The sequence below is a fragment of the Lissotriton helveticus genome, chromosome 10 (assembly GCF_964261635.1).
Source record: "Lissotriton helveticus chromosome 10, aLisHel1.1, whole genome shotgun sequence".
NCBI classification, from domain to species: domain Eukaryota; kingdom Metazoa; phylum Chordata; class Amphibia; order Caudata; family Salamandridae; genus Lissotriton; species Lissotriton helveticus.
In genome coordinates, this window is record NC_136071.1 from 679,126,599 (window position 1) to 679,151,098 (window position 24,500).

The 24,500-nt window shown below is 43.9% G+C and overlaps 1 protein-coding gene across 1 annotated transcript in view; it reads right to left on the reverse strand.

Moving 5' to 3' along the window:
• The window catches only part of XYLB (xylulokinase), a 1,059,043-nt gene that overhangs the window by 656,966 nt on the left and 377,577 nt on the right, over nt 1-24,500 (reverse strand). Inside the window, exon 13 of the mRNA XM_078664347.1 lies at nt 14,204-14,319. Coding sequence (XP_078520473.1) covers nt 14,204-14,319 — 116 coding nt within the window. The remainder of the gene's footprint in view (nt 1-14,203; nt 14,320-24,500) is intronic.

Sequence of the window (24,500 nt, forward strand, 5' to 3'; positions counted from 1 at the left end):
CGTTACTAAGCTACCAAGGGTTGAGCAAGGATTAATTTATTGAGACTTGACTGGACCTATTAGTGACTGTAGTATTATTACTAGCTGAAGGTGAATACCCCACCTACTAATAATCCACTTTCAGTATATCCGCTGTGGTATGACTATGTAAAGAGTAACAATGTAGTGGTATGACTATTTAATGCTATTGCTATGTAAATATTTCTGTGTAAAGGCTGGCATTCTTACTGTTTTAGATGCATAGTTTTAGGGAGAACAATTCTACAGCATGGCAAGCCCTCGCCCATGTATATTGTACCCACTGGGCACTGGTGTCCCAAACATATCCATGTAGTGCCTAATGGGAAATCTAGCCTGCTTGAAACATTGGTAACAAATACTTCAAATGTCCTGTGCACCTGGCAACGTGTGCTACAAATATCTCTGTGAGAATTACACTCGAAGTTATGGAGCAGTCTGTGTCAATATGTGGCATTCATGCTGATGACAGCAATCAACAAGTGGTATCCCATGGCCTCAGGTGTTAATGAATTCCAACTGGGTAACCAAGTCCTCCCTTTGTAATTTTGAATCTCCAAATGTAGCTGCTTTTGTCAGTACAGGCTTGCCTAAGGAGGTTATATCAGTGTTGGAAACAGATGGAAGTACAGGACAGTAATCACACATTTAGAGAAGTCCATCAGATGTTTGAGAATATAGCTTTATTTATGGGGATGTGGCGTAGAATCGTTATATTTAGACTTATTAAAGAAAGACAGAAAGTGCTAGTAGCTTTTAGAGATGACATAGACAAGCAGAAATATTGGGATTACTCTGATAACTGCTTTTGCCTCGAGCTGGGACCCTGGACTGCTGGTTTTATCTTTTCCTTCACCCCTACTGCTCGCGGAACCCGCTGCTCGGGTCCCGCTTCGTGTGGGGCACCTTGTGGGAGGTCGACTCTGCAGGGCTGCGAGCGTGTTGCGGCGCAGGACTACAAGTCCCAGGAGCGCCAGCAACCCCCAACCGCCAACACCTGGGACGCTCTCCCTGCAGCTCCTCCCAGCAAACATCAAAGTTAAAAGCAGTCTCTGTTGGCTGCAAGTCGGATTACTCTGATAACTGCTTTTGCCTCGAGCTGGGACCCTGGACTGCTGGTTTTATCTTTTCCTTCACCCCTACTGCTCGCGGAACCCGCTGCGCGGTTCCCGCTTCGTGTGGGGCACCTTGTGGGAGGTCGACTCTACAGGGCTGCGAGCATGTTGCGGCGCAGGACTACAAGTCCCAGGAGCGCCAGCAACCGCCAACACCTGGGACGCTATCCCTGCAGCTCCTCCCAGCAAACATCAAAGTTAAAAGCAGTCTCTGTTGGCTGCAAGTCGGATTACTCTGATAACTGCTTTTGCCTCGAGCTGGGACCCTGGACTGCTGGTTTTATCTTTTCCTTCACCCCTACTGCTCGCGGAACCCGCTGCGCGGGTCCCGCTTCGTGTGGGGCACCTTGTGGGAGGTCGACTCTGCAGGGCTACGAGCGTGTTGCGGCGCAGGACTACAAGTCCCAGGAGCGCCAGCAACCCCTAACCGCCAACACCTGGGACGCTCTCCCTGCAGCTCCTCCCAGCAAACATCAAAGTTAAAAGCAGTCTCTGTTGGCTGCAAGTCGGATTACTCTGATAACTGCTTTTGCCTCGAGCTGGGACCCTGGACTGCTGGTTTTATCTTTTCCTTCACCCCTACTGCTCGTGGAACCCACTGCGCGGGTCCCGCTTTGTGTGGGGCACCTTGTGGGAGGTCGACTCTGCAGGGCTGCGAGCGTGTTGCGGCGCAGGACTACAAGTCCCAGGAGCGCCAGCAACCCCCAACCGCCAACACCTGGGACGCTCTCCCTGCAGCTCCTCCCAGCAAACATCAAAGTTAAAAGCAGTCTCTGTTGGCTGCAAGTCGGATTACTCTGATAACTGCTTTTGCCTCGAGCTGGGACCCTGGACTGCTGGTTTTATCTTTTCCTTCACCCCTACTGCTCGCGGAACCCGCTGCGCGGTTCCCGCTTCGTGTGGGGCACCTTGTGGGAGGTTGACTCTGCAGGGCTGCGAGCGTGTTGCGGCGCAGGACTACAAGTCCCAGGAGCACCAGCAACCCCCAACCGCCAACACCTGGGACGCTCTCCCTGCAGCTCCTCCCAGCAAACATCAAAGTTAAAAGCAGTCTCTGTTGGCTGCAAGTCGGATTACTCTGATAACTGCTTTTGCCTCGAGCTGGGACCCTGGACTGCTGGTTTCATCTTTTCCTTCACCCCTACTGCTCGCGGAACCCGCTGCGCGGGTCCCGCTTCGTGTGGGGCACCTTGTGGGAGGTCGACTCTGCAGGGCTACGAGCGTGTTGCGGCGCAGGACTACAAGTCCCAGGAGCGCCAGCAACCCCCAACCGCCAACACCTGGGACGCTCTCCCTGCAGCTCCTCCCAGCAAACATCAAAGTTAAAAGCAGTCTCTGTTGGCTGCAAGTCGGATTACTCTGATAACTGCTTTTGCCTCGAGCTGGGACCCTGGACTGCTGGTTTTATCTTTTCCTTCACCCCTACTGCTCGCGGAACCCGCTGCGCGGGTCCCGCTTTGTGTGGGGCACCTTGTGGGAGGTCGACTCTGCAGGGCTGCGAGCGTGTTGCGGCGCAGGACTACAAGTCCCAGGAGCGCCAGCAACCCCCAACCGCCAACACCTGGGACGCTCTCCCTGCAGCTCCTCCCAGCAAACATCAAAGTTAAAAGCAGTCTCTGTTGGCTGCAAGTCGGATTACTCTAATAACTGCTTTTGCCTCGAGCTGGGACCCTGGACTGCTGGTTTTATCTTTTCCTTCACCCCTACTGCTCGCGGAACCCGCTGCGCGGGTCCCGCTTCGTGTGGGGCACCTTGTGGGAGGTCGACTCTGCAGGGCTGCGAGCGTGTTGCGGCGCAGGACTACAAGTCCCAGGAGCGCCAGCAACCCCCAACCGCCAACACCTGGGACGCTCTCCCTGCAGCTCCTCCTCTTTTTTTATTGGATTGTATATCAGTAGTAGACGTGTCCCGCTGCGCGGGAGCACGCGGGAAAGCGCCGGGAGAAGCCCGGGACAAGGGCGGGACCGTCTGTGGCCGTCCGGGGCCGGAGGAGGCCGGGCTGGGCCACCCCACTGACGTGTTGGGTCAAGTAAATTATCCCCGTAAACAGTTGTGACAGTACCGAGTTATTATATATTTGTGTTTCTTCGTTGTATTGTGATATTGCTGTAGAGGGTTGCTAATAATGTCCGTAACACAAAATAGTGCAAGTCTGGTTCATGCCCAGGCTGAGGGTGGAGTAACCATCCTTGGCCCTTTAGACAAGTTCTTTAATCGTGTTACTCAGGATATTGATAAAGAAATAACTCTAGCAGAGAAACGTGCAGAGCGCAGGATGTCAATTGAGATTCTTAAGAATTCTGTGGATAAACGTTTACCACCAGCTTTCCCGGCATTGGTTACCCCCTTGTCGTCTACAATTCTGCCTGTTGTGTCCGAAGTACTTAATGTATCTCCTATAACCTTGGGAACGGAGATTTCTACTTTGCCCATAACCTACCCTGTAAATCTTATTGACTCTTCAAAGTGTATAGTTGAAATCAGTGTGCCCGCCAGCGCGCTTACCCTAAAATCAGGCGCGAAAAGAAAAAGGAATTCCGCTCCAAGGAAATGTTATTCCTCTAAACCCCCAACTAAAGTCAGGAAAGTCGCAAAAAATACCTTGTCCCTACGAAAGGAAAATAGTGAGATTAGCGAAACTAGTGTCCTTTCAAATACGGAGGGAATTGTTCCTGTAGTGAGTGCAAGTGTCATAACCAATGACCCCCAGGGAAAGGGTCTGGTTGCCCCCCTGGTACACCCACTGATACTCGAGCTGGAAAAATTATTAAGGTCCCTTCTGGCACCCATAGAGGATAAAGTTAGCAAGGTAATTAGTCGTTTGGACCATTTAGAACAGGCCACCCTTGACAATTTTTTCTCTACAAAGTCCTTAATAAAATCCCAACTTAGGTCAAATGAGAGTAGTAGATGCCAGGAAAGGGTTGGAAAGGAGAAAAACTCGTCTATTGTAGAAATAAAATCTCCTATAGCTAGCACTGTAAATGGGTCCAAGAAAAAGGGACCAAGCCAATCGACTAATCTCACAGTGTTAGCCTGCCCGGTAATCAGTTCAGGGGGAAAAACTAATAATGACTCAGATCAGGAGCCCAAGGGTAAAATCTTGGAATGTTTGCAAGGTGGTACGTCTGTTCCTACTAATCTACAGCCTCCTTCAAACATTCTTAAACCCCACCATAATGTTGGAGCTGTGGTTAATAAAGATCCGAGGTCAAGTAATGTTCCTCGCATTAATACCCAGTCAACATCAAACATCCCTATATCTCGTTTAAATGCCCCAGTTACTATACAACCTTTCCCCCTCCCAGCGAAGCCATCTTATAAGACACCTCCTATGAATCTTACCCCGGATTCCTATCCCTACGTTGCGGTACTTACGAATGTACCACCCCTTTTAGTTGGCCAAAGAGAAACCTTCCAGATGCTTAAAAACAAGGTAATGCACTGGTTAAGGGTAAACAGACGACTACCAGGGGAAGTGGATGGGTTAATAATAGGGGTAAGAAGGACTGACTGGATTGGATATACTCCCAAAAATTTGGGGGGTGATTGTATTGTTATTAACTTCCAAGATCCCAGGGTGGCTGGTTGGATAACGAGGCAGGGATGGGGAACAAGTAGTGGTGGAATTGTTATCGTGGATCTCACGTTTTTCTATCCAAGGCAAATTTGTGCCCAAGTAGGTGTGCCTAGGAACCCAAGTTGCTCCAATAGTTTTTCTGTGGTTGGGGTTGCTCCATCTATTACCCCACTGCAATGGCAAACCTATGGCAATGGCCCACATTTTAATCCTTTGGAAGGCATGCAATGTTTAGGTTGGGGTTGCTGACCAATGCTTGATTTTTGGGGTAGTTGGGGGGGTACATTTTGCTGGAATTTAGGTCAGAACTTGGATGTACCTGCACAAAACATCAGTGTTGTCCCAAATGAAGCAAATGTTGGTCAAGAGATTGTATCTAATGTGGCAACCAATGGGGAGCTAGGGCAAGAACTGGGGACAATGGAACCACCTGCATTAAGTATTAATGACTCTCTAGATGTTGAGCAAAATATTCGGGACAATGACTATAACAGGGGAGAGTGCGATGATGGCCCTGTGATCATTCCTATATCCACCTCTGTGAGAATGTTATCCAAGGATGGACCTTTGGTTGGGAGTTTCTTATCCTGGAACGTTGCAGGACTAGGGAGCAAGTCGACATTACAACCTTGGATTGATTTTATCAATGGGTATGATCTGTGTTTCTTTCAGGAGACATGGGCTTGTGACCCTATCTATTTTCCAGGTTACTTAAACTTCTCAATCCCAGCAAGTAGAGGTCCCAGGGGCAGACCCATGGGAGGCCTCACAGTTTGGATTAGGCAGAGTTTGGATATCACGATGAAAATGTGTGATTTGGGTTGTAAAGACATTTTAATGTTGCGAATCACCTCTGAAAAGTGGGGGGCGATAGATTTGTATAACGTCTATGCTAGAGGATCCAGTACCGGGAGCTCCACCACTTTAGAGGCCCTGTCTTCCTTTTTGCAAACCAAGTCCCTCGGAAACCAAGTAATAATAGCTGGGGATTTAAATAGAACCTTTGAACCCCTAGAGAGTACTGAAGATCCCTTGGGGCAGGAGGAAGATAATCTTTGGGGAGTGCCTCCTTTGAATTTAGCCCCTGTTAAACGCTGGACAAAGGATGTACTCCTCCTAAATGCCTTGTGTTTGGAACATGGCATGAGGGAGAACAAAGGGAGATAGGGAGGGAGTGTGCACATTCGATAATGGACACAACAGAAGCAGGATAGACTGTGGAGAAGTGTGGCTCAGTGGTTAGAGGCGGCAGACCTGGAAGCTGAGATTGGCCGTGGACCAGGGTTCGATTCCCCGCCTCGGCGGGTCTTGGGCTCTAAAATTCCAAGGACTCGATAATTCTCGCTCCGGTGCCTACTCGACTCACGGGGTCACACTCTGCGACTCTGGGCAATAGCTTGCTTAATCTCCACTACGGCCCCTCGCGGCGGGATGCCTGGCTTTCACCTTGTAGATACCCTGCTGGGGTATCTCACAGGGGAATACCAGGACGGGTTCCCTAAGCAAGCGCTTAGATACCGTGTCGGTGATTTGCGCTATATAAATACATGTACATTTACATTTACATTTACATATGTTATTTGTAGTCTTAATCTCTGGCAGTGGGTTTGTGACATGGAAATTAAGGACAGAATAGAAAGTGATCACAACCCCCTCTGTGTGTCTCACACATGGTGGAAGTCTGACCATTCTGATCCGAGGGCAAGTGATGGTATGCCCCCTGATATCTCAAACGATATGCGTAGATTAAAGTGGCCACGTGTTTTGATAAATGAAGCCTCTATGGACTATATTAGTTCTGAGGTAGATAATGCTCTTGCCGCCATGGAACTAGTAAGTTCTACAGTCCCTGGATCTAGGGCAATCACTGATATACACAATAATCTCTTTGCTCTTTTGAGACCACATTTTATGAGAGCATCAAGGGGAAATGTCTCAGCTCCACCTAAACCAGCTAGGTGGTTTAACCAACAGTGTAGAGCAGCTAGATTAACCTTGGGTAACGCTATTAGAAATAAGGACAGGGCAGCAATTAGGGCAGCAAGGAAGCAATATAACCTAAGTATTACTACGGCAAAAAAAATATATGACGAAAAGTTTTGGGCTGATTTAAAGGAGGCCTCTGGAGCCAAGGACTCAAGGCTTTTTTGGAAGATAGTGAAGTGGGGTAGAGGGGGCATCCCAAGCAAACCAGACAATAACGTCCCAGAGTCTGCTTGGGTGAACTATTTTAGGCCCCAATATGCAGAGACAAATGAGAAGGTGGTGGGGGAAGTAATTCCGGTTGTATTCTCTAGAGATAATCTCTTTTCCACTACAGATGTTGAACTTGCAATAGATTCTGCACAAGGGGGTAGGGCCCCGGGTATAGATGGGATACCTTCGGATGTTTTTAAACACGATAAAAAAAGGTGGGTTAGGTACGTGTTTCTGTTGGGGAACGCCATTGCAAAAGGCGCGATAGTCCCAGACCAATGGAAGGGAGCCATAATTATACCGATATATAAAAAAGGAGATCGATCCCTTCCTGCTAATTATAGGCCAATAAGCTTGATTGCCACTATCCAAAAAGTGATTGGTAAGATGGTGGCAAACAGACTTATGGAATGGGTGGACGAAACTAACTCTCTTTCCCCTTTCCAGGCAGGCTTTCGGAGGGCCACCAGCACTGTTGACCAGGTGTTCCGATTTACTATGTTGCGGTGGGGCACGGTATTTCTTTGTAGGGGCAGCCTGTATGTCGCCTTCGTCGACTTGCGGGCTGCATTTGACTTAGTCCCCAGATGCAAGCTTTGGTCGGTTTTAAATAAGATAGGCATTCCAGCAGAATTGCTCACAATAATAATGAGGTTGCACGAGAGCAATTTTGCTAAAGTCCCGTGGGGTTTGGATGGCCAATCTTCTATTGATTTCCCGGTAGAACGAGGGGTTCGCCAGGGTTGTGCAATGGCACCCTTGCTTTTTACATTATATATTAATGGGATAGTTGGCAGGATCCAGGATGTCAGTGTGGATGCACCTTCGTTAGCGGGCCTCAGGGTTCCGAGCCTGATGTTCGCTGACGACACGTTAATTATGTCTAAGACTCCCGCTGGGCTACAGCGTGCCTTGGATATTTTTGACGAGTTCTGCCTGGAACACGGTCTTGAAGTAAATGTAGGCAAGACCAAGTTGATGGTTTTTTCCCGAGGATGTAAACCTCGCCCTAGGATACACATGAATAACATCGTGCTTGAGGTAGTTAGTGAGTTCACCTATTTAGGAGTACAAATAGCTACCAAACAGGGTTGGTCCCGTCACATAGAAAAAGCAGTTCTGAAACACCTTCAAATTTCGGGGGCTCTACGGGCGGAGCATAAGAAATCTAAAACGAAGCCCATAAAACCTGTCCTTGCTGTATATGATGCTAAAGCATTAGGCTAGGCTCTATATGGGGCAGAGCTGTGGGGCCATGAGAAGCTAGCCTCCTTACAGATAGCAGAGAACAGGTTTCTCAGGGGAATCACGGGACTTCCCCAGAGTACCCCACTAATCCCCCTTAGTATTGATCTTGGGAGAAGAACTGTTAGTGATCGAGCCCGATTGCGTCCCATCTTATATTGGAGACGACTTTGGTCCACTCCTGAGATTAGGCACTATGCGGATGGTTTTCTAGCAGTTATTAAATTAGACACCTTCCATAAAATACCATGGTTGAAAAGCTTAAGGGTCGTGCTAGCCGAACTGGGTCTTTCCAACTTATGGAACAACCCAGCGGGGGAAGTTTTCCCAAGCAAAAGTATACTTAAAACCTTATATTGGGACTGGATAGATGGTAGGCTATGGAGGGGGGTTAAATCTGACTCAATGGGTGGTCGCTTTCTGGAGATCAAAATGTGTCCAGTGTTAGAAGAGTATTGGGATAGTATTACTGTCCCAATGGACAGGAAATTGTTTTTCCAGTTAAGATCTGGCTCCCTCCCCCTGAGATATTTAACAGGCAGGTGGAAGAGTATGAACACCTTGTGCTGCCCAGCATGTGGTGCAGCCAACGAAAGTGTGGGTCACTTCCTATTTGCTTGTAACGCCTACGTCATACCAAGAAGGGTTTGGTTAGTCCCAGTTTGCAAAAACCTTGGCACAAATAGTGCTGTTGAGGCACTTAGAATCATCTGCACCACCACAGAGGATCCTATCGTCATGGGCATAGCTAAATATCTAAGGTGGGCCTGGTCCATTAGGCGGAAAGCACTTTCCATTAATTTGATCTGATAATTGTTTTATAGTGTGTTATCTCCACTGTTTTTTACAAAGTGTGCATAACTGATTTATGAAATGTATTTTGCCAAAATGTAAGTAAATTATTAATTGTGTTGTTTTAATATGTATGTTATGCTTTTATGAGTATGCAACTCGAATAAAGCTTTGTGACAGGAGTGTACAGATGGAAATATTGCCGAGAAAACCTGATCATGAGCATTAGAAAATATGCTAAAAGTGATATCACAATTTCCACTGATAGTGATTTGTGAGGGTCTTCTATATTTCAAGATTCTTGACCTTTGGTTACCAAGGGATTCTGCCATCAGGATCCATCACAACACAGTTAAGGAGTTTAAACAATGCAACGTTGTTGCTTTTATGCACCTGGTGTTGTGTATCAGTTACTGCTCTGGATTCAAACAAACTCACTCTATACATCCTAGACTGTGTTACAGTGATTGTGCCTCAAAACACAATAGCCCACCACCCAGACGTTAATAGGCTCACAGCCCACATGTTTATGAGTCCTACACTGCTAATGGTTACTGCGAAAGGAAAATTGTCAAGCGATTGGGGCACCCACAGGACTTTGGCAAAACTACTTGGAAAATCAAGGGGTTATACTTTGTCACCTGGGAATACAAATATCTCTAGATCTGTAGGTCATAGGGATCTGGTTAAAACATTTCTGGAATCAAGCGACCAGGTTACACCAACATAACACACTTCATGACTATAGTGTGGAGGGGGGGGCACTGGATCCCACGCCGAAGGGCAGATTGAGCAGTGCCAACTCAGCAACATATTGAGTCTTTCAATGGAATGTCCCGAGTGGCTTACAGGGAATGAAATTGTCATTGTATGTGGCTAAAGCCTGTTTGGAGGCAGATATTCCTGGTTCATAAGCAGGTTTGCTTCCACAAGTCATCCTTAATGCGGTTGTTAGGGAGTTTTGCATTGTGTTTGACCTACAAGTGGCCCAGTTTCTCTCTGATGTAGAGCACACAATCAGACCAGCTTCCAGATAGAGCATAGTGGCATGATTTCTCCATTGTCTCAGGCTTAGTCACACCACCGTTGAGGAAAGGGGACATCTACCTCAATTTCACACAAACCTGATTCGTCAGAACTTCCAGAAAGCCTACTAGAATTCAAACACAGACTCAGCATTCCTCCCATAATGGCAGCACCGAAGGGCATCCTGAGGCTAACGAAAAGGTGTGTCATGATCATAAGGCCATTAGTGTTGGGGACAGCATTGCTGGAATTTAGACACTGAAGGACTATGAGAAGCATCAACTAGAAGAGTATTCAAGAGCGAAAGTACAGATATCCTGAATGGTTTCCCTCTTTTTTTCTGGCAGTTGCAAGTTCAACATAAACAGCCGGATTACAAGTCGGCTGGATCTAAAAGAACACATGGGGTTTTACTTGCAATTGCACATAAACGATGAAATCACATGCAATGTTACTGTATGATAAAATCACCTGCACATTGTGAAACTGGTTATTACGGTAAAAGAGGGGCGGTAGAGATGGTCAAATGGTCCACATAACAGCAGGCACAAAGCATCCAGACTGGTGCTGGTCATTACTATGTTTTAGCTGAACTATACAGCCCTAGCAGGATATGAATTATATTTACTAATCCTTTCCAGGTTTGCTAAAATGCTTTCCAGGGGAAGCTCTACACAAGTTGTCACAACCCCAAAGACAACCTGGGTAGGAACTCCACTTTATGTTGCAAATAGTGTACCCTTCCAACCGGAATACCCAAGCATATATCACATTAATGTAACTTGCATATTTACCATCACAACCCACAAGGAGCACCCATGGGTAAGTGAAAAATCCCTTCTACGAGGGACTAAGCATATTGCACCACTTAAGAATGCCCTATCTCTCACTTGATTGATTTGATTGTCAGTTTGGCTTTCTGCAGTGCTTCCAATGCCCTGTTAAGGTATCCAATGTGCTGTTGCCTAATGTTGGTGAAAACAACTATGTCTAATAAGCATTTGGGGTAGTACTCTGGAATATCACGGGATGAATATTGAGAGGACACAATACAGTGACCAGAATATTGAAAATCACAATATCGAGGAGGTAAGTGCACAGCACGGGGTATAGATTTACTATTCTTAATTCCACATCTATATATCTTGAAGAAACATAAATACATGTATTTTTCCTGCAATGCAAGAGTGAGGTAAAGGCAGGATTATCTCCCTCTACAAAGCCATCCTTTTCATATCTAGGTAGTAGGTTACAAGGACTACAAATCACACAATCTCGGAGAATTTAGCTAAAAGGACACAGTTCATGCAGCTCTGGAATTACCTTACCTCAGCAACTGAAAATACCCAAAGTGTATATGATACAAGGAAAGAAATGGGTTAATGTCTTGGATTGAAGAACTGTTATAAGAGCTCTTGTACCGTAAAAGAAGTCAGTGTTAAATTCAGGCCTTGGATGGTCCCTCAACCCTCAGGAAAAGTCGTCGTGGCTGCACATTATTGTGGCTGAGGAGCAGGCATATTTCCAATAGTCCTGTTTCAAGCAAATCTCATTCTATTGAGCCTTGTCCTCCAGTGAAGGCAGCTCCTCATCTCGCTGGGATAATCCACACATATGTCACAGAAGCAGGTATTGCCCTGTATACTAGGCTTGGTTCCCAGCTTGATAGGAAAACCAACATTCAATTCCCATTATTGGTCAGGCATCTCTCCCAGCGTGTACTACAGTTTCCTCAGGCATTCATACAAATAAGAAATAAGGTCTCTAGAAGGCAAGAGTGTAAGGCAAAGTAAAGACACTGGCAGAAAGGCGGACCAGTCTAAAGCAGTGCCATATTCAAAATCAATCTTTCCAACAAACCAGTGGAAGGTGTATCTTCACCAGCATTTTCACACTGGAGGGGTAGCGGAAGTACTGACTGGAAAGCAGGATGTGCAATCAAGAGATAAAGTGGATATGTACTCAATAGGGTCGCTTTTGTTGCTGGATATCTTGCATTGCTACATAAAGAGGGGGTTGGAATGGCCAGAGGTTAGACTTTGGCAAGCACACACCAGATATGATGTGCAGGTTAGAGCTGTCATTAGATGTATCTGTGGCAGATAGGCTCTGTTTTGTCTTTTGTTTCAAGTCAACTCTCAAGGTCTGGCAAGAGATGTGAAAATCAAATCTCCCGACCATCTCAGATAGCTTAAAGGGCTTTGCAGAGGGAAGCCACATGTTAATTGTCAATATCATGAAGAGAAAGAAAGCCTCTATTTTGTGGTGCAGTCAGTATTGTCTTCAAAGAGAGTACTATTAATATGGCACATAGACTCACATGCATGGAACACAAAGCCATTCACATTACAGGCCACAGCACAAAAAATAACCTCTTAAGAGGAAGTTAGGGGAGGCAGAGAAGATTATACACAAGTATGTCATTAGAAAATAAACCAAGGGTAGAGGCAAAAGGATTTTACCCCTGGACTATAGAGACAGGCAGCACAAACTATCAATCTCTATGTCGCCTGTTATAGGCACAGTACTCACCCCAACCTAGAGTAGGAGATGTTTTGGGCATACCACAAAAATAGTAGAGACTTGTGGTTTGCCGACAGAGCAATTGATGGAGCCCTTCTAGTGAGCTTGCAGAACTGATTCAAATGGAGAAAAACACAAGGAAAAAAAGGAAAAAAACAAAAAGCTCAAATGCACTTGTACCCTAACATTGTGAAGACTTTGGCCTCTAAATAACCCAACAATTACAAATATCCAGTGTTGATTGAGAGAGATGGCAAATATGGATGATAACTTCAGTTGAAGCAAAAGCACAAGCAAGGCCAATCGGTCAGTTGTGATGCCTCCTTTGCCTTTGATACAGCCTTCATAAGTGCCCTATAGTTTTTTTTATAAAAAAGGAAGAACTAGACTGAAGGTTCCCTTGCCAACACACCTTCTGTTGACATTGAAACAATAAGAGAAGCCTTCTGAATGCAAGAGAACCTTCAATATAGACTGCCTTTCATTACTAGAAAAAATAAATATGCAGTCCTGAGGACCACTGTGGAATTGAGAGGGATGGGCAGGCCAGGTAGGAGGAACGAGGTGCACACAGAAACAATAATGAAGAGTGGAAGAGAGGAAAAAAGATGTTGGCAGACAGCGGGAATAAGGAGCGCACCGTGGATTGCAGGATGAAGAAACAAAAGTGGGTGGTGGTTGGGGTATTGTGGAGGGAAAAAGAGGAAGGGGTGGGGGGGACCAATAGGGGCTTTGGCAAAAGAAACACACAAGAAAGGTGCTCTAGGGATGGGCATAAAATCATGTAGTTGTAAAGTAGTCACTCATGCAGTTCAATGTAAGCACCATATTGGTGGTAGAAAGATAGAGCCTCCTAGTCAATATCATCAAATGAAAGAGATAGTCTCAAGTCATTGGCTGAAAGAGGCTATTAAAAAAGCCAGTGGTTAAACAGGGGGGCGGAGCAGACCCTGTTTCACATATATTGTAAGTGAACGGTATGTTTGACAACTGTACTAGTGATCCAAACATAACAAGCATTTGCAAATCTAATAGGTCTGATGGTGAGTGCCATAGCACAGTTTTGCTAATGCCTGTTTTGTTACTGTTGGTAGGATTGCTGGACACTCCCCAATGTTTTTAAAAAATGCCTAAAAGCAAAATCAGTTTTTGACTTCCAAAACGCGCTCATTACCATAGGAGTTTTTGGGACTGAAGTAAATGAAGGATGCGCATACTCTGTTTTTTATAAGGTAAGTTTGACCTTTATCTGCACAAGTCAAATTAAATTCAAATCAAATCTACATTTCAATTTGTACTCTGCTGTGACCATGCATCTATTCTGGAAGATTTATTGGGTATAAATGTGAATTACTTCCTGCTTTTGATATGTTCAATTACACTTTTTTTCATACCATTTAATCACTCTAGCAGAATTAAATCGGTGATTTTCTTTGTTTAGCCCAGCAAAATTTCCTTTCAATAAATGAGAAAATCTTTTGTGAAGTCCTACACTTCTACTCACTGCAGTTAAGTTCGTAATCTGTAAAGGTTATCAGCATTTTAAAATATATATCACTTATGGAATATGAATTGAGTCAAGCCAACTTGCAGTCAATTTTGATGGGATATCCTGCCTTCTACGGTAAGCCTATAAAGGTATCAATGGAAACAGTGCACTTAAATATAAATGATTATAAAAGCATAAACTTTGTGTTGAAGCTCCTACCGAGGTTTCCTTTGTTACCAGAGCAGGTTGCTCTCAAGGCTTTAGAAAATTCATCCCAGGAACCCGCTGCACAATCGTCTCTGATCTTCTCCCTCATTAAGGAACCATTTTTGTAACTAAAAGAAAATTGTATAAATATTTGACAATGTGAACATGTATATGTAAACTGGATTCACTCAATAATGAGTTTTCTCTTTCTGAAATATATTACAGTGAATGTTACCACTGGAAAAACGCACATTGAGTTTAATAATAGTACATTAAGTTCAGGGATTCTAAGAAGATAAAATGAAATAGTAAAGTAAAACATACTGTATTACCTAAACTAAACAAGCAGTATGGAATATACAAATTATCATTTATAGACAATATAATATCAATTCAACACTGAAAGTTACGTACAAAAGACTTCATATGCCGCAAGGGAAGATAACTTACAGAGTGAAATTGTAGAGCTGCTTTGACATAGCCGCATTTTAAGACTCCTGTGATTTTAAAAATACTTGTGCACGTTTTAGCGATCAGCGCATTATCAACCTGTTTAATACTTTTTTAAATTCCTGTAACCTACCGGAGTGCTGGTCTCGATCCCACTTCCTGCCCGCCTCAGTCCGACTCGGTAATTCTTTACCGTTGTGCGGAGGGCGGACAGGTGAGGGCCAGGCACTTCCGGGAGCGGTCAGCGCTCTAGCTGTTACCAGGGGGCTATTTAGCCCTCGCCTCACAGGAAGCGCGCAGCGATTGCGCGCAGCCTCATTTCAGCCGAAGACCAGCCAAAGAGCTGCCCGTCTGCGCCCGTCCGCGACAGGACGGGGCGACGGGTCCTCATTATGCCGCCCAATTGCATGGCCAAATATATCAGGTATGAGGCATCATCATTACTAAAACTAAGACATCCCATCTCTCCCTGCTATACAAGTGATAATTGGCCATGTCCAGAAGGACCCTTCTCATGCTTAAACTGCCATTACTCCACCACTTATTCTTTTGATTCACACAAACCTAGTACCGTATTTTCCGGCGTATAAGACGACCCGGCGTATAAGACGACCCCCTACTTTGCTTGATAAAATTTAGGTTTTGTGCTATACTCGCCGTATAAGACTACCCCCACTTCCAGCACAGTCCAACGCAGTCCTGCATAGCCATTTTGAGAATTTATTTTGGGCTTACTAGTGATTCTAGTCCTCCTCCTCTCTTTCCTTTCACTTTCTCTTTGCGCTTGGTGGGGTAACACAAACTGTTGGGGTGTCCCTGCAGAATGTTATCTGGCCGACACCCCAAAGCTGACAGACATACATTGACATTGAAGCACGCGTACATTTTGTCTATCTTCCCTTTCTGCCCTCTCTCTCCTTCTGCCGTTCCGACCCCATCCTTGTTTCCGTAGCCGTGTCTGGTTTTTGAATTTTGCTTGTTTTTTGTAGCGCTACTATGCCTGCCTCATGGTGCTAAATGTACAGTTTACTTTGATAAATGCGCACTTCATAATCTGGTGCTAAGTGAGGGTCTCATAACTGTAGGTGAGTGTTTTGTGGGACCAGGTAGGCGCCGTACAGTGATCAACTCAGCAGGGAGGAAGATGCGCGCCTCCGAGTGCCAAGTGCTTAGTGCTTAGTATGCACTGGTGCCCGAGCTCGCCGCCCGATGAGAAGTACCGGTATTCACTTGTGTGCTTCACTGCGTGCCTCGTGACATGCGCCTTGGGGTGCGAGGAGCTGTTGTCACTGAAGCCTGCTGCCCGAGGAGCAAACTCTATGGGGGCTCCAGAACTACCGGTATTTGATTTCTTTGTCAATTATCCGAAAGGGAGGTGTAAGCTGGTTTGTGGAGCTAATTTTAACTATAGAGTATCAGGGATTTTTGTTCTTATTTCATAGCTAGATTTGCACTTTAGCCGTTTTTTAACATACTTAAAGATGTTATGAACAAAGCTAACCAAAACCTCACTTTTAATTTTTCAGAGAAAAAAATATATGCTCACGCACGCGCAACACTTATTTTATCCTGTTCACAGAAACTGTAAACTTATGGTTATACTAACAAGCCATTGAAAATATGATTTATTCCTTGCGTATAACTTTAGCACTGTGTGACTATTCTACATGCAACTTTCATGTCAGATAGCTTTAGATGCTCAGTTTGAGCAGGTCAAGAGGCCTCTGGATGGTGGAGAAAATAAATCCGGGTAAAAAAAAAAAAAAACATGAAAACAGACGGTCTAATTTGGCATCCGGCGTATAAGACGACCCCCGACTTTCCAAAACATTTTCAGGGGTTCAAAAGTCGTCTTATACGCCGGAAAATACGGTACGTCATCTGATGATCTACACTGTATTCTCATAAATGCTCGATCAATGCCCAAACATCAAATCGAGATCTGGGACCTGGTACACTCCCTGACCCCGGATATTTGTTTCATTACTGAAACTTGGTTAAAGCCTCACACGATATCTGCTATTGCTCTGGGAGTACCAGAGGGATACAAACTGCACCATTCAGACCGCCCTGAAAAAATAGGTGGCGGCATTGCTATAATTTACAAAGAGTGCCTTAAACTGGATATTCTAGACAAGCAATGCTGTAAAGAACTGGAAATAATGGTCTATAGAATTACTTTCCCCAACAGAAAGACTTGTAAGGGAGCACTTATTTACAGACCCCCAATTACTTGTCCAAGTTTCTCAATATCCCTCTTAGAGATACTAGGCCCATATATACGGGCTAATGAGAATTTCCTTCTTCTAGGGGATTTTAATATACATACCGATCAACCTGAATCAGCGGAGACTAAAAGCTTGTCTGCTGATCTGGCGACTATTGGTCTTACACAAAAAAAACAGGGTCCCACACATGAAGGCGGACATTGCATTGATTTGATATATACTAACTTTGATAATATATCCTGCAATAAACCGACCCAATTAGACTGGTCTGACCATTTTTTATTAGAGTTCACTATTTTTAAAATTAACAAAGGCTCTTGTAAGAAATCCTTATCCCCTACTATGCGCAGACAGTGGCATAAACTCACATTGGAGGCATTACAGAAGGTATGGGGAAAACCCGACATTAAGGACACTGATGAAGTGGAACATAGCTTAACAATATTTCAGGACTCACTCACTATAGCCATTGATAAAATTGCCCCTCTGAAAGCATCTAGGCAATTTCCTGTGGCTAAACAGGAAAAATGGTACACCGAGGCTCTCAGAAAGGAGAAGCAAGAATGTAGGAGGATAGAGAAGAGGTGGAGAAAATTCCACTCGGAGGATAATAAGAAGGCCCACCGTGCAGCCCAAACAAATTACTATAAACACGTCAAAGCTGCCCGTAAAAACAACATAGCCCAACAACTCACAGAAGCTGGCAATTCTCCGAAAGAACTCTATAGGATTCTTGAGACATTTGTCAAGCCTATGGCATGTGTAAGTCCGGATGACTTCTCACAAAATCTATGTGAGGAAGTCTCCCAATATTTTGAAAATAAAATAGAATCCATTTATGATAAAATTCTAGCATCTCAAACAGATAATGGCACTCTGATTGCCCCCCTCCCCACTGAAAACACTAACTTCAGGCTGACCACTTTCCCTCCTATCAATAATAGAGAGCTTCTAACATTAATGACCCATGTAAAATCCGGGTCTCCGGATGACCTTATTCCTGCTAAAACCTTAGCCTCCCTGAGTATTCTGTTAGGCCCCCATATTCAAGATGTAATCAACCAGTCTTTGAAGAAGGGTTACGTACCAACTGAATGGAAAAGAGCGGTGGTGAACCCCATCCGTAAGAATGCTGCCCTCCCCTGGACGGAGCTCTCCAACCTCCGGCCCATCTCCCTCCTACCATATCTAAGCAAGCTGGCCGAGAAACATGTCAACGCACACCTGTCCAATTACATCGAGGCAGCGGGCGGCCTAGACCACTCTCAATCTGGTTTTAGGCCAAACCATAGCACAGAATCAGCCCTCCTGTCAGTGACTGATAACATCAGGATGTCACTTGACGGGGGGAGCTCAGTGATTCTGGTGCTATTGGACTTGTCCGCTGCCTTCGACACGGTGTCGCACAATATTCTTCTCGGCCGCTTGAGGGAGGTGGGAGTAAAAGGGACCGCCCTTGCGTGGCTTGAAAGCTTTCTTGCGGACAGGCAACAAGGTGTCAAATTAGGCTCCCACAAATCCATCTGTAGGAAGCTCACCAAGGGAGTGCCACAGGGCTCATGCCTGAGCCCCACGTTATTTAACGTATATGTGGCCCCCTTGGCGGACATCATAAGATCTTACGGGTTCTCCCCAATCTCCTGCGCTGATGACACCCAGCTGTTGTTTCCCTTCCAAACCATCACACCTGCAGTCCTGCAATCCTTTCAAAATGGAATGAGAGCGGTGGCAGGTTGGATGGCCCAGAACGTCCTCCAATGCAATGTGACTAAAACCGAAGTCATGTTGTTTGGAGGGGCCACCCTGCTTTGGTCTCTGGACTGGTGGCCACTTGAGCTAGGACCTGTCCCCGTGCCAAAACAGACCATCAAAAATTTGGGAGTACGCCTAGACCAAACATTGACACTAAAAGACCATGTCAACCAAGTCACGGGAATTTGTTTCCGAGTAATTGGACTCCTACGACGCATCTTCCCCTTCCTGCCTGACACCCACAGGAAAACGCTGGTACAAGCACTGGTCATCGGACGGGTAGACTATTGTAATGGTCTACTCATCTCTGCCAATCAAGAACAATTGTGCAGATTGCAAGTGGTGCAGAACACTGCAGCAAGACTCATCTTGAATCCCCCTCCCCGAACCCCATCACGCCCACTCCTCTCTTACCTTCACTGGCTCCCGGTGAGACAACGCGTCCACTTCAAACTATGTTGCATAATGCATAAGTGTATATATGGGTCCGGTCCCAAATACCTAAGAGACATCTTTGTCCCTTACTCTCCTGGACGTGCCCTGCGCTTGCAAGTGCCCAGAGTGACCAGAGCAAGACAGGGAGGCCGGGCCCCCTCACTCAAAGGCCCCTTGTTATGGAACTCCCTGCCTCCACAGCTGAGACAAATCCCTAATCTCCTCTCCTTTAGGAAAAAATTAAAAACATACCTATTTACCCTAGATTAATTTCCTCCTGCTTCCCTACACTGTTATCTCCTAATATGTTTTTCAACCCTTACAGAAGCTACGCGCGGAGATACCCTTTGGGGCTGATTCAGGCGCGTTATAAGAATATAAATAAATAAATAAATAAATAAATATGTTATACAAATAGAAGATCAGTATTTGATTATTAGATAATGCGTACAGCAAATCCAGGGCATATTTAGGATATAAACCTGTTGTATCCAGAATTACCATATAGAACACATCCCTATATAATCTTATATTCATAAGGACTTTAGGATTTTGACATCAGATTAATTATTAAATAATATGATAACAGCACAAAGTGATACTAGTAGTCACCTATAGGAAAGAATTGTGTAGATGCTGAATTATGTATGTATTAACAATAGCTGAGATAATAGTAGCAAAAGAAGAGCAGGTAAAGGACAACCATGTGACATACCCTGAAACAAATTAAAGAACATGGAAGTCCGACAATTAATACTTAATCTATTAATGCGAGTTGAATATGAAGCATTTATCATACCTATAAAAATTGACCCATGTTGAAAGAATTGCAAATGTTTAAATAAAAATGCACAAGAGATTTTGCCTGATGGTTTTTCATTGTCCAGTGCAAACTGATGAAGTGTAATTTGTTAATCATCATACATGCCAAGCAAGCTTTGTGGTATCAGAAGATAGTCCACCTTTCAAACATTCAAGTTGATCAGTAAAGAGAATGTTCAACCCAGCATTAAGATGTGCAAACAATTTGATGTGTATTTTACAAAGGTCAGTAATTAGAGAGACTGCCCTATACTTTTTAACAGACATGCAATAAGTTTCAGGCTAAGTAGTCATGACAATAAAAGCATCATTAAAAGATCCAGAAATTGTAGTAATGTTGGCAATAGATCAAACAAATGGGTAAAGAAGAAAAGCCTTTTGAAAATTCTGCCAGTTTTAATCTCCTGTTCATGTACCCTTTGGCATTCTTAATAAAATAAGTTGAAATACTTTGCATGGAAAATGGTGGCATATTGTTTGTGGAATTCCTGTTTTGCACTGCCAAAAATATCCGGACTAGAGTGCCCAAAATTCCTTCATCAATAGCCATTCTGGGTGTGTGAAGTATAAATACTGACAACACCCAGGAAGAAACACAAACTTCTAGCATATAAGGACACTTGTTAGAGAACTCCCAGAGTGGTGGCTCATAGAGGAAAACGTTGTTTTCCCTGCAGAAGAATATTCACAATTAGAATTTGGAGACAACTTGATTGCGAGGTCGGGCTGGCCATTGTGTATAGGAAGAATGCTGAGTGTAAGTACAATTACACAAAATGCTGATTTCATTGTGAAAGCCTTATCTTAAAAAACAGCTAATTTAGGAGGCCGTGCCATTGAGCCGAAGAATCGTTTGTACATCAAACAAAAAGTCAAAACTCAAACTCTAAGGAAAACCACAAGACATACTCAATAAGTTTAAAAGCCAATAGTTGACTGATTTCTTATTTTTGAAAAATGACGTAGAAACAGCTTTTGGAGCTCAATACGTAGCTGTAGACATATTGGGGTTCACTTACAGGGTCTCTAATAAGGTTAACGTTACGCCTGAACACCAAACACACACACAAACACACAGAATTAGAGGAACATTATGAAGAGGTACAATTTCCTGAGTTATATCTACTCAAAATAATACGTATTCTGCAGCAATGCTACATATTTGTTAAGCATGGAACATGTTTAAACAATTTTAATTTTAACAAAATATATCCCCCTTCGCTGATATTATGGTGGTCTGAGATCTGAATTTCAAGACATTCAGCAAAAAGCCTTGCTACATCAATTTTATGTTCTTCAATGGATTACACATTGCTTCCGATCCAGATGTCTACTGATCTCCCTAAATCCTTGTTGGTAATATGTCTCTGTTGTGATAGGCAAATATCAGATTTATTAGTGGATGAATAATCAATATTCTTTCCTCTTCTTCTTCCTTCATTCAGTGCTTTAATCATTGAACAAAAACACATATCTGTAGATTTAGTTTTCCCTGGATTAGCAATTACATTAGAACTTTATAGTTGCTGACAGATGATGGTTTATCTCGTCTGTGGGATAGATCTAGACAACCACTAAGAACTCTACCCAGGAATGACTGTAAACAACCAAATATAACAAAGTTGTCAAAATAACAAAGTACATTTGTTGCAAAAGCATTTTATGTATGGAATATGTCACACAAGATTTAAAGATAATTGAAGTGCAAAGCATTAGCAAGCAATAGAATTGGCTATAATGAATACAATTGACAAGTAAGGGATTTGTACATAGACTGTACATAAACAAATGATGAATCACGAGTCAAAATCACAATATAGAATATTTGGATGTGTCACATACAGCCTGTGCTCATATCACTTATTCTTGTCCATGCAGCCGAGAGATACAATAGCCAGCAAGCACTTTGTGTCACAGAAATGAATCCATACATCTGGAATTTTAACTTCATTACATCTTTATAAATGAATAAAACTCGTTTCACTAACATGCAGTATCTTACACCAAAGATTTCGGCTAAATAATGTTAAAGATATATTTCCAGTCAGAAACTTTCCAATTAAGATTTGAAATTAGCATAGGTAAAGTTCTGTTAATAAAAAACAAACTTAAAATGAAAACTCCTACTAGTTGGCACTACGCATACTGTACTTATTCAAAAGTGAATAGCCATACAACAGAGCAACCTTGAAACAAAAAATGAGAAAGTAATTTAATCAAATTCCAAATACCAGCCACGAAATTGTACACGTATAGAAATACTTGTGTCTTTTCAGCATTCATCAAATTACCCTCAAAGAACCTTATCAATTAATGAGGCGGTACAGTCATATAACAATACTGTTCATTTGATTGGTTAAAAACTTAATCTAGAACACCGATGAAAAATTAATTGTGTCGACTTTACACTGTGGCCTTAAAACTAGTGATTTTCTGAGGCCTTTCTGATGATAGAGAGATTAATTGCATACCACATGTCCTCGGGTAAGGCACTCTAGTGTGAGGAGCTCAAGACAGAGAAGGTTGTGACTGCCTTTGGTTTAAGCCTGACACAGGAGAACCTTAGCAGTTTTTTGACTCAGGTCCTCAAATCTCTATCTGGGTGGTACAGGGAAATCAGTTAACCAGATATTGGGGGGATCTAAACCGCTGATGCATCTATACATCCAAAAGCTTCATTTGATCAAACTTCTGTCCCTAATTGGAAGCCTGTTTAGAGTTTTGAGAGCTTTGACATGTGATCTATTCTCCCCCAACCAGAGGTCAGGTTAACAGTGGTATTCTGGGCTCACAGAAGATGGTTAAGTGGGATGACCATCAGACCAGTGGACAAGCAGTTGCAATAATCTAATATCCAGTTAAAAGCCAATTCTACCTCCAAGATAATAAGTTTGATGTTTGGTAAATCCCAAAAATATCTTTAAATGTATGCTTCTGAGTGACAGCCTTGCCTCCATAGCACCATGTTCAACACAACTCCGCCTCACAAAATGGAGGTCAAAGCAGGCTACACCGTACCAAAATAAGCTTTGTCAATAAAAGCACATGTCAATGCTATCAAAAAGTGCTTATAGGGCCAGAAGGTACACATAATCAATTCTGCTAGATTGAACAAACATGCTACATCAGGAATACACAATCATATATAGGGGCAGCACTGAGTGTCAGTTTGGATTGCATGGTGGCATAATCACCCCTTTACTAAGTTGTGAGTGTAGGCTAGCTTGAACTGATGATACTGGGCTGCACCTATTCTGTGAGGGAGAGCTTGAACTACTGATGCTCTGGCAGTAGCCATTCTGTGTAGGAGGGCGGCTTGGACTTTTGTTTCCTTGCAGTACCAGTTCTGTGAAGGACCCTTTGACTGCTGCAGTACATATGGATCTTATCCTGTGTGTGTTAGGGAAGCTTGCACTGCTGATGCATAGGCTCTACCTGTTTTGTGAAGAAGGTCACCTTGCACTGCTATTGAACATGCGCTACCTGTTTCATGTGCACGAGGAAAACATTCTGATGAAATGTATGATGTATCTGTACGGTGAGAAAGGCACTGCTGGTGCCCTTGCTACAATTTTGTATGAAACATGAAAGCTTGCACTGCCAAGAAACCTTAGACAAAAGATAACCATGTTGCTTTAGTTCTGTGTAGATCAAGGAGGCTTGCTCTGCTGAAGCCCAACCTGTACCTATTCAGTAAGAGTGAGGGTGAGCACCCGGCACTTTTATACCCTTGAAGTATCAATTCTATATATATGATGAACGTGTGATCCACTGATGTCCATGCTGAACCATTTGTGCTAAGGATGGAATCCTGCACTGCTTGGCATATGCTGTACCTGTTCTGTGAGAGAGAAACATCTGCACCGATGGGCTCGATTCTACAGCTTTCCTGTGAGTGAGGCAAATTTCCCTGCCATGTGTCCGTGCTGTACCCGTACTGTGAGGGTAGAAGGGTACACTGCTGGTGCAACGTCAGCACCTGTTCTGATACTGAGGAAGGTTGCACTGTTGACACCTCTGTGTTACCTGTTTTGTGAGGTATGGTCATGGAAGTTTGTGCTGCTGATGATTAAGCAGTATATTTTCTGTGATGGAAGGAACCTTGCAGTTACGAATGGGGGAGGGGGCAGTGCGTGTGGGTGTTTCTTACTTGACAGATGCTCATGGGCTTGCTGTTTCTGGACCTCGTGAAAATCGTTTTTCCATACGAAAATCCAAACAGTTGGCATGTCGTCATTTCCTTTGTGCTAATACTTATTTGGGGTGAGACCGTTTTTATAACGAACAATGTGCCGTTCACCTATTGATGCTATAAAATGCTCCTGAATTATTTTCCCCCTGAGTCGACTGTTACTGCCACAGCCTGACCTCTTTCTTTCCCTGTAACTTGCCGCTTCATTATTCTACTCTCTCTCCACTTTCTACCGATATGCCCGCAGCTCGCTATTTTCAGGGACTATGGATTAAATGGTGTCTCAAAGAACCTCAAGGTATGTATTTATTCAAACCTCTGGCTGGAGGGAACAGAGCTATCCATTATCTAAACATGCTGACAGCACAATCGACCACTAGCATCAGATAATGGAAATACGTAATATTTGAGTGATCAGATATCATCAACA